Source organism: Dermochelys coriacea, chromosome 14, assembly GCF_009764565.3.
Source record: "Dermochelys coriacea isolate rDerCor1 chromosome 14, rDerCor1.pri.v4, whole genome shotgun sequence".
Classification (NCBI taxonomy): domain Eukaryota; kingdom Metazoa; phylum Chordata; order Testudines; family Dermochelyidae; genus Dermochelys; species Dermochelys coriacea.
In genome coordinates, this window is record NC_050081.1 from 4,539,957 (window position 1) to 4,554,541 (window position 14,585).

The following is a 14,585-nucleotide window of genomic DNA, read 5'->3' on the forward strand; positions in this document are numbered from 1 at the left end:
TGAGCCACAAGGGTGGGAGGGGAAACTGAGGCCAAGAGAGGAGAAGTGACTTGCTCGAGGTCACACAGCAAGTCAGAGCCAGGAAGAGAACCTCAGTATCCAGATTCCCATCGCAGCACCCGTACCCACTGGGCTGCTCAGACTCTTCTCGGGCTGCTCCCCCCACCCCCTTACGTACTTTATTTGGAGCAAAGTTCAGGTCCTATAGCCCTGGTCAGTAAAGTCCCACCATATTGTTTATGCAGAGGATGGGTACAGGAAGAGGAGACGGAACAAGCTTCCTTAAGGGACTGCTTCCATGAGTGAGAGGGAAGTTCTTTCTCCAGCTTTCTTTCCTCCTTGGCCCGTCTGCAGAGACGGAGACCGTGTCCCCGCTTAGTTCCAGAGGTGGTGAGTTTTGGGGGGGGGCGGTGGATATCGACACCTTTCACTCTTTTTTTTTTTTTTCTTCACGTAGGTCAGCCGTAGCTTTCTTGACGAAGCAGGGAGTCTCTGGGGTGAAAAGCTATTAGTCAACCATTTCATCAATGACAACAGAGGAAACCCAATTCCATGTCTCCCTCAGCGAATCCTTAAATGCTGCTGGTCTTCATCCTCTCTAGCCTACTTCCCCTGGCCCTCTGCTTACCCGAAGAGTTCACAAGATGGTGCTAGGCTATGCCAGCTAAGAAGCACCGGGGTAGCGAGGCTTGTGCCTAAATACTATGGTGCGGATGCTTAGGTATGTAACTACTACTCCCATCGCTACCAACAAGACTTTAATTCACAGCTAAGGTCACATTGGCGACTTTTGCATAAGACTTTGGGACACTGCCTGCAAAGCTTCCATTGACAGATAACCTAGATTTAAAGCAATGATTTAGAAGTCTCTTTGTGTACAGTCCCAGAACTCTTTATTTGGCTATGCAGAAAGAGACCCCCACAGTCTTGGAGGAAGAGAGTAGAAGACAGGAGAAAATAGAGGGAAAGTGTCTACTTCCAGCAATTAAGTTCTCTAACCCAGGTAACTTCCATTAATCATAATGGACAGCATTGCATCCACTGATCAGCTCAACATTCCTTCAGTACTAGTGCCATATTTGAGGGCTATCCCAGGTTCCTCAATGCTGCAGCAAGCTAAGCAGCTCTGAGTCCCCATTCCTCCCCCGTGAATTGTGGGAGCACTTCTCTGACTTTCTGGATACACAAGGCGAATTGCAGCAAGGGCCGTTGGAGGGCTAGCTGCGCTCGAGTGGTGCTAGCTTGCATGCACACTGCAGAGCAGTGGTGGTAGCAGCTGAGGGTTGTGCTCACTTGACCTGGAGCCTCTGCTCTTGACAGGCCCACCCAGCTTGAGTGAAAAGCACCACCATGCTCCAGGGAAAGGTTTTTGTGTGTGGATGAGACTTGAATTAGGGGCAGCGCTTGAGTAAACTCTGCAGTGAAGACAAATGCTAGCATGCTATTGTGCTGTTGTCCATTACAGGGGTTTATGCCTTCCTCTAAAGTATCTGTTGGGTGCTGGCCACTGTTGAAGGCAGGATACTGGCCTGGAGGGACTAATGATTGCACCACTGCCAGGTACGGATTGGAGATCAGGAATGAGTGAAGGCATCCTGTATCAGCATCAAATGAGTCCTCTGGAGTGTAACAGTAAGCTGGAGGGACACATACCCCCTCTTCCCATCCCCCATTATCTGCCCACCTGCAGTGATTGCACCCAGGAACTGTAGTCCAATCTGGTAAGTCAATTCCTGAGACCATCTGGGAGAACGTGCTGACATTCTTCTGGGTAGTTTACTAGACTGAGACAGGTTTCAGAGTAGCAGCCGTGTTAGTCTGTATTCGCAAAAAGAAAAGGAGTACTCGTGGCACCTTAGAGACTAACAAATTTATTAGAGCATAAGCTTTCGTGAGCTACCCGATGAAGTAAGCTGTAGCTCACGAAAGCTTATGCTCTAATAAATTTGTCAGTCTCTAAGGTGCCACAAGTACTCCTTTTCTTTTTTAGACTGAGACATAGTCTCTCAGGAGAAGAGATGGATGGGCCATAACTGTCATTGTCTAGATGGGCTGTAGCGCTGGAGGATATGGTGCATTGACAAGCAAGGATTAGGACTCAATAGGTCTGCTCCATCTCTGTTAGAATCTTTCCCTTTTAAAAAAAAAAAAAAATTCCCTTTCCTGGCTGACTTTCTTTTACAATCCAGCCCTTCGTTCACTGAAGATCACTCTGGTCATTAAGCACGTTAGAGCATGTGAGTAAACCGGCATCCCAAAACTATGAATCGCTTTAGGGCTAGAATCAAATCATTGTCTGGTATGTAAAGGGACTAAATGCACAAACCATTGTCTTTGTTCCACCCACACACTTTATATCATCTCCTCCCTCCCCCCTTTCAGAAGAGAGGGAACAACCTGACTGCTTGTGGGTTATTGAACACATTAAAAATAGTTCTATCCCTTCTCCCCTCCCCCAGAGTATTCCACCATGCGTTCCAGCCCCTGGAGAGCCCATGCTGGGACAGGAAATGGGACAAATTCTCTGAGTGACAAGAGAAGATGGTATATGAAATTTAAAAGCATATGGGATCTATTATCTAGGCTAAAATCTCTGTGGGCCAGATCCGCAGCGGGAAGCAAATTGGTGTAGCTCCATTGGATTTCTTTTGTCCATGGCAGCACCTTCGTCAGTTAACCAGTGCTTCTGATGAAGGGTGATACTACGATTAATGCTCTCGGGTGATCTGGGTTCAAGTCTCTCTGGCACAGATGCCTCGTGTGGGCCTGGGCAAATCACTTTAGTCTGCTCCTCATCTGTAAAATTAGAAAAGGAGTACTTGTGGCATCTTGGAGACTAACAAATTTATTAGAGCATAAGCTTTCGTGAGCTGTAGCTCACGAAAGCTTATGCTCTAATAAATTTGTTAGTCTCTAAGGTGCCACAAGTACTCCTTTTCTTTTTGCAAATACAGACTAACACGGCTGCTACTATGAAACCTGTAAAATTAGAGATAACCAACCCTCCTTTGTCTTGCCTGGTTAGATAGGAATCTCTTTGGGGAAAAGATGCTCTAGCATAAAGGGCCCCCGATCTTGGATAGGTTCTCTAGGTGCTATAAATAATAACTCCCAATAATAAGATCTGCCTCTATAGCTGCATTTTCATAATTCAGCTTGATATAAAGAATTCCCAGTGTAGCAGTGGGGTGAGGGCAGACAGTCTAAATGAGGGGTACCACCCTGTAGACAAGAGGCAGCTGGGAAGTAGTTCTGCTCTGATGGGTGCTGCTGGGAGCCATGAGGCCAAAATTCTCCGAATGGTTTCCGTGCCTGTTTTGCTTTGCAGCCCATGCAGTTGCATCTAGCCTGTCCACAGACACACACTTCCCATCCGCGGGAATCTTTATGACTTAGAAAAGCATGAAGCGGCCAGAAGAACGCGTCTGTTCCCAAACTCTGGTCAAACCCTGGAAGGGGAAGCAGGAAAATCTCAAGCAAACAAATCTGAACGCACATCCTATTGTGGTGTTTGGTTATGGCCTCCCTTTCTGTTTTCTCTGGCCGTATCATTCCTCCTGTCCTGCTGCTGAGCGTGGAACTGACCATCTGCAGCCTGGGCTCTTGTGTGCTGTCCAGGGCTCTAGCAGTTCATGCTTCTTTCTCTTCACTCCCCGAGGGAGGCACTGTGGTCTACTGGTCAGAGGGAAAGGGGCCTGGAGCCAGGCGGAACCTTGGGCTGTAGAGACCTCGCTGTCTCACTGCGTGTGGGGCCTTATTGGCCAAGTCACTTGACCTCCTGGCATCTCAAGGCTCTCAGATCTCGAGTAACCCGATGACAGTGCATGGGAGCCAGGCTGTCCTGGGGAAAGAAATTGCATATGCATTATTACTGTCCATGTAGCTTTCATCCTGGGGGATCCCCAAGCATTTAATAGACCTTGTATAGGAATCATTTGCCCCCCGTTGAAAGGTAGTGTGGTGGGGAGCAGAGGACAGAGAGAAGGTGCTTTTAGGAGCACTGGTGATTGTATAATTGCTCCAGTTGCAACAGCAGGAAATTTTATAATTAACAGAATGTAACCACCCATGCTGGAATTCACCCAGCACACCAGAGCTCATCTGCCGCCCTAATGAGACATGCTACGGAGGGGGAGGAAGGTCTAGTAATGAAATGGGCAGGATGCTGGGGTCACAATTCTTCTACAAGATGCCGTTTGGTGGTCGCTGGATCAGAAGTTTAGATCTTGAGTCCCCAGTTCTGCTCCCTGCTGTAATCTGGGTTTACTTAAAGTTCTGAACACTTCTTTGCTCCCTGGAGTCGCAAAGAAGCTGATGGCATGTTGCCGCCACTCCTGCCCAATGGCATCCTCCACGTAGGACAGGTAGAGCTGTTACAGGTGCTTGTGGGGGGGGGGGGGATGGAATCTGAGTACAGGGAAGGATGTTTATGAACACTTCCTCCTTCCTCTCTGGCCTGGGATGATATGTAGATGTGCTTCTGAGTACCAGAGAACCATCTGATGAAGATGGGAAGAGGCAGTATGGTGGTAGTGGACAGACCACTGGACTGGGGCTCTGAAGACCTGGGTCCTGTTCTTGATCTGCCTCTGGGCAAGTCTATTCGTCCCATGCCTCAGTTTTCCTATCCGCAAAATGGGGATAACTATGCCGACCTCCTTTGTAAAGTGCTTGGAGGTCTACTGCTGGGGAAAAAGTGCTGCTAGGTGGTGGTGTTGGCGTGCAATAGAAACCCGGACGTACTGGTGTCATCACCACTACTATTTTAACACCACCTTCCCTTGTCATGCTAAGCATGGACCTGAATTCTGGGATCCAGTGGGGAGTGGTGCTGCTCCTTTATGGCCAGGCTTGAGTGAGGCACTTGAGGAAATGGCTTTGATCTCCTGCGGCAGCCTTTTTTCAAATGAGCCGCGTGGGGTGCACCCTTTCCCCCGCCCCCCCATGCATCCGCCCTGGGAGGGGTGAGATAACCGATCAGATCCTGCGCACACAGCTGCGCTATCTGTGTTTTATGGAGGTTTGATTGCTGCCTGCCATGCCGCTAACTCAAGGAAACTTCAAAAGAAGCAGATTGTAAGTGCACCGCCTTGTGCAAAGAATCCTGAGTCCTGTATGTGTTTGTGTGTGTGACTCTGCCTGCCAACCCAGTGCTCATTAAGAAATCTCTTTGGCAGGTCAAATCTTGCTGCAACACTGCGGAGCTCTCTTCTCTTTTCTGTTGCCATCAGGGTTGATGAGGCCAAAACTGCGCTAATTGTTTCCTTGGCCCCTTGGGTTTCCGTGCCTGTTTGGCTTTGCTGCCCACGGGGAAGCTGTGATGCTTTTGAGTTGCAGCGTGGTTTTGGTTGGCGGCAGGAGGAAGGTGCTCCGTTACATTTCGTTTTTTTTTGGATTTAGCCCTTGTGAATTAGGCTGATGGGAACAGCCAGAGGTTTGCAGGGTGCTATGCATTTTTCACTCCTCCAGCTTTGCTGATGTACCTCAATGCAATCCCCATTTTCACCCGTCTCCAGCATCCTCCCCTCGCATACGCCCTCCTACTGCAGTCCTGATCCCTCACATACAACCGGGCCTGGACACTTCAGTCTGGGCCCGTTATTCCCGTCTTCGGCCTCCTCCTGAACGGAGACCGCTAGCCCTTTTGAAATTGCACAATGATTTTGAGGGAAACAAAATGACCCTTAGATCCTAGGATGAGTCTGAAACTCACTGGGTTGAGTGTCTGGATTTGAACCCAGGCCTGCAATACTAAACACTCCTGCATTGATTCCACCATATGGAAGCTGGGACACCAACAGGACACTATGTAAGACAATAACTTCCTTCTGCTCTTTCCTCCTCCTCCTCGCCCCCCCCCCTTTTCCATCCACGATGTATGTTAAGGTCTAAAGGCTTCACAGTGAACTCTGATGACTTACAGGGGGCGCAGCATGTTTGCCTCACTAACCAAAGGCAAGGAAGGACCTGGAGCTGGGGTGAAAGATTTCTGGTGGGGCTCCAGGTGTTTGCTAGCAGTGCACAGGTTAACAGGCTGAGTTGGAGGTGGAAAGGAGAGGAAGGGTTCTGACCTCTTCCACTCCCCCATGCCGTTCCCCTTGGCTGCCGTGATTTCATCCTGGCAGTCAGGAGGCTGCATATTGGTCTCCAGAGGATCGGCCAGGGTAACACCACAACATAAACAGAACATCTGGAAGCTCTTAAAGGGTTTTATTTTTAACACATTTGCAAGAGCCGGGGACATTTGCACACAGGGTTTTTGTAAACTCCTAGGAGCTACATTATTTCCTGACCCCCAAAACCCAGTTGACCAAACAGCAGCCCTGGAACATGTCCCCTAGACTGTTTATATGAAGAGCCATCTTGTGGCATTTCTGACGTGGCTAGCACCTTGGAGTGTAGGTGCCAATCTTCTCTGAACATCGTTCACTCTCCACAGCTCTGACATACGAGGTGCAGTAAAGTGACTGGGTCATGCATACAGACCTCTACCTCTCCTGTATGTCGTTAATTGGTATCAACCGGAAGTGGAAGCCAGACATGGCATCCTCATAAGGATACCTGTTAACAATGAAATGCTTTTGATTCTTTGACCGAAAAGGGGGAAAAAATAGGAGAGAATAGAAAAATCCAATTCCTTAAAGGACAAGAACCTCCAGAGGCCAAATGGAGTTGAACAGATCAGAGTCGCAGTGAAAGATTCGATTCCCTCTGTAAGTTACACTTTTAAAAAAGCTGCTATTAGCTGTGTGTTTAAACGCTGCCTGTGAGAGGAGGATCTTCCGAGGGACATTGACACCTGGATCGGAGCGCGTGCGTGTGTTTTTAATATCACATGCTGCAAAGAGCTGCAGGAGACACATTAAAGAGCCAATTGCAGTTCCCGAGCCTCAGTCTGAGTATCGCTAGATTAGAGCATTGTGTGGTTAGTCAAGGATCCTGATTTCCGTTCCTGCATCTGTCTTCAAGACACTGTTCCTTACAGCTGGGGCCAATATACTGGAACAGTTTAGCTGTAATCTTTCTGTGCCTCAGTTTCCCCCTGGCAAAATAGGGTAATAGTATTATCTCCCAGAAGCTTTGTGATGTTTCATCAGTTACTTGTAATTCGCTTGGAGTTCCTTGGATAAGAGGGGACTATGTATCTGTAAAGTAGTATTTAAATGATTTCTCCATCTATGTGTTTCCAGCCAATCCTTTATTTGTTGAAAAGAAATTGAAATGTCATTTCCAGACATCCTCCTCTACCCGTTTCTCGTATTCATCAACCCTCTATCACACCCTACGATGTAATCAATCCAGAGCTATACTAAGCAAAGATGAGTTTTTTATCACACACAAAGATAGAAGCCGAACCTGGGAGCAGATGTCATTTCTTGGCTCCCTGAGGAGATCCAACTGAGTACATTTGCTTTTCCCAAGAATGAGGTCAGCTCATCCTCCGCTCTTATCACTGAATTATAGCTCCTGGGGTTGGCTGGCTCAGTTATCTGCTGACAACTTTTTGGCAGCCTATTGGAAATGAACTAAGAGGTCTCAGACCAGTTTCTAGAGCAGTGTGTTCACATCACCCAATCCTCCATCCCTGCTGGCATCCCTTCGGGATGTCATGTCAGCAGAGAGGTCAAGTACTGTAGAGAGACAGAGATTGAACTCCTTTCTCCCCAGAGGGATCAGGATGGGGCACGTTGACTGAGCAGTGTTTGGGGAAGCTTAAATGGTTGCTGCTCATGCCAGGCTGGCTTCACTGCTGTGCAGACACCTTGAGCTTCCTGGGCAGCGCCATGTGGTACTGAGCCTACATTAGTAGTCTTGTTCTGCCATGACGTTGGTTTGGTTGTGGTAGTGCCTAAAGGCGCCATCGGGATTGGGGCCCATTGTACTACCCTTGTCAATGGTGAACAGTCCGCCATGGTTGATATTGTTGCACCAGGCGTTGTGCAGTGATGTTCCCATCTCTGGCTCGATCCATTGTACGAGGTGCTGTACAGAGGACAATGGCTTTTGGAAGACGCTGTCCCTGCCCTGAAGAGCTTTGTGTAAAGACACAACAGACAAAAGCTTGTGTAAAGGGGAGCAAATCTAATCCAAGCGAAGAAGGCAATGTTAGGTGCAATTCTTGGTGGTGGTTCACATTTTTGTATTGTAGTGGAGCCTGGAGGATAGCCAGGTCAGCGCCCCACTTGTGCTCGGGGCCATATTTGGAAATGGTGGTAGTCTTTGCCCCAAAAACTTTACAGTCTAAAAGGTTCCAGGGATCACCTTCCGTCACTCCCAACCTACACATTCCCCATGCTAGCCGGGGTTGGCAATGCTGTCTACTTCACTCCCTCCAGTCCTCAATCCTCCTCCACACGCTGCCCCCAACATAACTCAGGAAGGAAGGCGTTGATTAAAAGTCCTTTTGATTGGTTACCCTGACATCTTGAGACTGCTGGGAAAGCAGCACCTGTTACCTGCTTCTCCCCTTTTTCAGCAAAGTAACGTGGGGGTGCAGTCCTTGTGGACTTGTTTGGGTTTGTACTTCCTGAGAGCTCGATTGTGCAAGGTGCTGAGCCTCTCCCAAGAAGCGCTGAGAGCTTATGACTTCGGTATGAATTGAATTCTCCGCTTCTCTCCACAGATGCGAAGCCCCTTACAGCAGTGGGCTCAGCGTTTTTAAGGGACCCATCAGACCTGCTAGTTGATATCTACGCTTGCCTGCATTGCTCCAGTCTCCTTGCTGTCGCTGGAGGAAGTGGGTCATGTTCAGTTTAGTAATAGCGGAGAAAGTGCTGATTCATTTGTTACAATCCATTGTCCGACAGACCATTAACTCCTTGCTCTTTTTTTTTTTTTTTCCTGCAGGTTCTGTCGTGAGAGAGGGAAGAGAATTCTGGGACACTAACAGGAAAACCAACCTGCTGCTGGAGCACAGGCCAGGACCGTCTCTGAAGGAGGGGGCTTCGTTCCACCTAGTAGCCCTTTGGGAAGTGAAATTCTGGGAAGCTTTGCCTGGGACCCCTCAGTTTGCAGAAGGGGAACTCTCCACCTGCTGGACCCGAAGTAGAGGCATTGGAGGAAAGAAGCTCAGGTTTTGGAGGCTGTGGTGGGATCTTTCAGCTAGCTGCCCCCATCATGGAAATGGCCTCCTGACCAGTTGCCCACGGTGCAGTTACTATGGTTCAATTTCTCTGCTTTACCCAGCTTTCTCCTGGCTCTCTCTTATCTCGGAGACTCCCATGCAGAGAAGGGACTTAAGCAGCCTCCTTCAAGACGCACTCTTCTGGGCCTTTAGACTTGGAAATTCTCCTCTTGTCCAGGAGACTTTCAGGCCAGATATGTTGGGGTGAACAGCTATGTGCTTTTAAGCCAAATAGGAGCTTGATTTCTCTGCTCTTTGAAAAGAGCCCGCTGTTGGCCCGTTTCCATGGAAGCAGCCATGGAAATTTTTTTCTCCTCTCTCCCTTCTGACTTCTTTGGGTCTTGGTCCTGTACGTGTGGCTGGTTTGACCCATGCGGAGAGCATGATGCAGCCCCTTGCTGTGGCAGGAGCAAAGGTGAAAATGTCTAAGCCCTTGCGACACTGGGAGCTGAATGCTCGGAATGGCTGTTGGGAAGAGAGCACATTGGTCTGTTTGCTGGGATAGCTGCATGAGATGCAAATCCTCTCATGGTGTAGGGAAAAGACTTGCTGTATGGTTCTGCGTACATCAGTCCAGCGCAAGCCCAAGGGAACGCCACCTAAAACAGAAGGGGCCAACGCATTGTTGCAACCTCATTTAAAAAATAAACCAGGTTGGCTGGGGACTAGGTGAAGGAACACGGGAGACCTGTAACCACAGTGAGGGGGAGGATGAAGGCAACAGTACCAAGTTGGGGAACTGTCACCATCAGCATCTATTAAATGTCTCTTTTAAAAAAAAAATCCATTGCCTCTCTTGCTACTCAATTCCTTCTGCCTTCACTCTGAGACCTCTGCACTGGGCCCTGTCAGACAGCTGGAGAGTGGAAGTCTTTGATATAAAGCTGGTCAGCACCTTGGCAACCATCTCTACACTTAAGTGTTCAAGATGGGAAGTTTTTGCTTTCCACTATATCCCACCCACCCCTATTAAAGGGCACAGCCTGACATGGTGTGAGCAGGACTTCAGGCTCCAACATGCTTCCTGCTCAAGTGGCAACTCTGAATTTGAATGCCTTCCCCTTAATGTGTGTGGTTTTCAACTCCCAAACCTGAGTGTTGTCATTTCTCTACCCCACCCCCAATATTCATGCAAAGCACAAGAAGGTGCTCTGTGGAACTATACAGTAGTTAGATCTTTCTTTTTTTTTTTTTTTTTTTTTTTTTAAATACAGATTGAAAATTTTTTGAAATGGACAAAGTTTATGCCTTCTTCAATGAGAAAATAGCTCCTATGGAATTGAAGACAAGTTAGAATAAAGATCGTATGTTTAATATGACTGAATTCAGTGTGTGATGATGATGCTTCTCTTATCAAGGACCTAGCTCGGAGATCTACAACATTTCATGGTTTAAGTTTGTATGTTTCCTGCATATCTATTGAATTGGTATCCCAATGCTGTGGCTTCCTGCCCACTTTGCGTTTTGGGTTCAGACTTGCAGGGACTCGGTCAGAAATGCTGTATGTCCACATAGTATTTGACTTGAAACTATCCTTTGGCCCAGAATTGCTCAAAGGTTTTGAGACCCTTTCGTGCTCTTGGGCTGATATTTGGGAGATAGGAAATCCGAATCAAATGATGGTTGAGTGGCTTGTGATTTTTGTAGTGATGGTTTGTGTGGCTCATAATGAAAGATGTAGGGAGCCCAGTTTCACATTTGTTCATTTAATTATGGGAGCCCTGTTTTGCTGATGGGCACATTGATTCCATTTGGTGGGCCATTTCATGTACCTAAGTGCCCAGCTGCAGAACTGGGAGTCTGTTAGGGGATGCGGAATAGATGTGATCATAAGGATGTTCTTGCCTCCATTTTTCCAATGACCCAAAGGCAGGTCAAATGTTGCTCTTGAGTCTCCTCTCGCCTATACAAGCCTAAAATAGAATAACTTGGTGGAAGTTGTTGGTCACACTGCAAGTGAGAGGAGACTCTGACTGTGTGCAAACGACTCCTAAAACAGTTTCCCCCCATGTCATGTAGTGCTGTCTTGTGGCAATGATGTACTTACAAGGTACACAGAGGATCCAAAGGATAAGAGGAAAGAGCTAAATTGGCTTGAATGCAAGAGTAATCCTGTAGTTTATTCAGGTGCTTGAGTGCTTTTGAATGGTTGTACAGGTATTTCTACTCCTGGATGCATGAAGAGTTGAGCAAAGCTCAGTGTATTGGCATTCTGCAGCCCCAGCCTCATTAAAGCAGCAGTAACTAGTAGGAACAGTCCTCAGGAAAATTATAGGGTTCCCGACAGTGAGTCAAACCTGGATATTCATGATTGCTTTGAGTCCCAGTATTGCTGCCAGCTGGGGATTCATCATACACTTCTCCTGCTAAAAATACAGCCTAAATCTTTCATAGGGAGAGAATTCAAGCCATGGCTCTTATCCTGCTTGCTGTAACAGCACTGCTCCAGTGGGCTACTGACATAGTGTCCCTAAAATGTCTGTGTGAAGATTAGACTTTCAGTCAGTGTAAAACCCCCCGCACAGTCACACTGTGCATTCCAGGGTAACATACGTGATGTGTACGGCAAGTTACGTAGGGAGTGTGAGTGTAACCTACCCATGGGGGGAGGAATGATGGGCTTATAGCAGGAAACGCAACCAACAGGCAGCTATAAAATGTCTACACCCTTCTTACACCCTCCTGTTGGTTGCTTTTCCTACTACCGTTCTACCCGCCAGCCTCTACGATACACAGCACTCATCTGATGGTATCATGTTCCCTACCACTTAAAATCATGTCTGCACTCAAACTCACTGAGTTAAAATCTGCTTTGTTACACCAGTGACTTTTTTTTTTTTTAAATGGGGTTGCAGAGATGTAACTGTATATTTGCATTACCGTCACACCTAGAAGACTGGCCCCCATTGTGCTAGGTACAATACAAAGAGACAGTCCCTGGCCAAAATGCTTATGAGACGAGAGACAACAGATGGGGGAGCTCAAGGACACAATGAGACAACACAGGTCAACATAGGAGCGGTGGTTTCAGCACACCACCAGCCAAGCCATGGTCAAGTTGGTTTTTTTGTAGGCATCATGGCAGAGAAACATGTGCAGAACTTGACCTATGGGTTGGCATTTTCAGAAAGGCTTCACACCTAGTGAGAAAAATGGCCCAGAGTGTCTCCACTGATGTTTGTCCTTTTCTTAATGCCACTTTACACTAACACCCATGCATAATGTGCACAGCTGCCACCCTGGGGCATCTCTTTAATTGTCCCATCTCTTTTCCGGCAGCTCAAACCAATTTGTCCTTTGCAGCTGTTGTGTTTCAAACAGACAAACGTATTTTGGATTTCTGACAGGGAAGATATGATTTTGGAGGATAGTTCAAATTGTGGCTGTGCACGGCTGTGAATGTATGTTTGTTCTCTCATCCAGAAGAGCTACATTTCTTTGCTTACTCCACCTGTCAGTTAGCTTGTTACCATAGGAATGGGCAAACGCTAGAGAACACAGGATAGATCAGGGACGAAGGGCTGGAATATAGCCCTGGTTGCTGGTTGTTCCCTCCCAGCAGTTGGTTGGTTGCAGTCCTTTGCCTTGAGGACAGGCCTCCATGTGTCCAAAGAAGCTGCCATCACAGCTGCACTAATTCATCCTATTTTCTAGTTGGGGAGCAAGGGCACTAAAGTAACCTCTAGCAGGGGAGGCAGCTCCAGAGCGGAGATGAAGGAAGCTGGCATTGTTTCTACCTCGAGTTGTCGCTCCAGGACCTCTTACCACCACACGGTTCAATGCTCTTCTTATCTAAATACAAGTCTTTTTAAAATGATTGGACCACGTTTGCAGCTCAGGGAGGTGGGTGCAGTTGTAACAGGATCTGCTTTTTCATCCAAGTTGTCCTGCACCAACCCCTGCTATTCTGCTGCTAGGTCTAAACTAAACTCGGGGTGTGTCTACGTTCACCACCACCCTAGTTTGTACACACATACAGTTGTATAAAGGTGCTTAACACGGATCGCTTTTTCCTATAAGGGAAGGGGCATAATCTATACTGTACAAGGCATCTTTATACTGCAGTAACTACATCCACGCTAAAGGTAGAATTGATGGGACTATTTTGGTTTTAATCGCCTCTCCTTATTGAAATAGTTATATTGGGATGCACTCTGTTGGAGGCCTTGTAGGGAAAGAGGAACATACTTACACAGGTGGTAGTTGTGTCCAGGAACTAGGTCAGTTTTGGGGGAAATTATTGAAGAGATTAATCTTATCACAAAATACCAGCTTCCTGGAGATGCCCTGATCCGACTTATCTAATGCTCTAGGAAAGGGTCTGCATTTTAAACAGAACAACACCTGAATTTCTTTTTTTATTGTTAGCTGCAAGATTTTGTATTGTGTGTTGTTGGAAAAAATATGGCCCCCTCCCCCTATGGAATTGTGATATTGTAAAATATGGACTGTTTTTATAATGGGAAAACCATTCACCCCAAGTGGGTACGTAAGAGAAGCAACAAAAAGAGGATAGGTATTTTGAAATGTGGTCACCCTTTGTGGCGTACTGCAAGGAGGAGGCCTCTCCTGCCACCCAGCCAGAACCTTTAGCCAGCTTCTTTGAATATTAACCTGATCTGTAATAAGTAGCAGACAATGTAGCATGTTCACATTTTATAGTAACTTTGCTTTAATAAAAAGTGAAAAATAAAATAGCATGGACTGGGCCCAAGGCAACGGATCCCTGGTGTACACCAGTGGGCACTGTGATGAACTCTTGTAGACTCATTTCATTTATCGCATAAGGTTGAATAAGGTGCTTGAGAAGAGGAGGACTTGTGGCACCTTAGAGACTAAAATTTATTTGAGCATAAGCTTTCGTGCGCTACAGCTCACTTCATCGGATGCCACTGAATGCATCCGATGAAGTGAGCTGTAGCTCACGAAAGCTTATGCTCAAATAAATTTTAGTCTCTAAGGTGCCACAAGTACTCCTTTTCTTTTTGCCAATACAGACTAGCACGGCTGCTACTCTGAAACCTGTGCTTGAGAAGGTGAGAGCTAAAACATTAACCAGTGTGGGTTCTGATTGATGCCAAGGGCCTGTGCACAAACGGTATAAACAGAATAGGATGTAAATTGTTAGAGTAACTTTGTGTGTGTGTGTGTGTGTGTGTGTGACTGATGAAATTCAACACTGACAATTGCAAAGTAATGCACAGAAGTGGTCCACAAGTCCAACAGAAGGTTAGAACCATTAGGAAAGGGATAGGGAATAAGACAGAAAATATTATAATGCCGTTATAAGAATCCAGGGTGCGCCTACACCTTAAATACTGTGTCCAGTTCTGGTTGTCCCATCTCCAAAAGGATCTAGTGAAACTGGAAGAGGCTCAGAGAAGAGCAACAAAAATGATCAAAGGTATGGAATGGCCTGCATTCGAGGAGAGACCAAAAAGATTGGGGCTGTTCATCTTAG

At 47.0% G+C, this 14,585-nt stretch overlaps 1 protein-coding gene across 1 annotated transcript in view; it reads left to right on the forward strand.

Moving 5' to 3' along the window:
• The window catches only part of SLC39A11 (solute carrier family 39 member 11), a 430,131-nt gene extending 416,892 nt beyond the window's left edge, over nucleotides 1-13,239 (forward strand). The window contains exon 10 of the mRNA XM_043497573.1: nucleotides 8,848-13,239. Within this exon, the coding sequence (XP_043353508.1) occupies nucleotides 8,848-8,887 (40 nt within the window). The 3' untranslated portion in view covers nucleotides 8,888-13,239. The remainder of the gene's footprint in view (nucleotides 1-8,847) is intronic.
• Nucleotides 13,240-14,585: the final 1,346 nt, after the last annotated feature.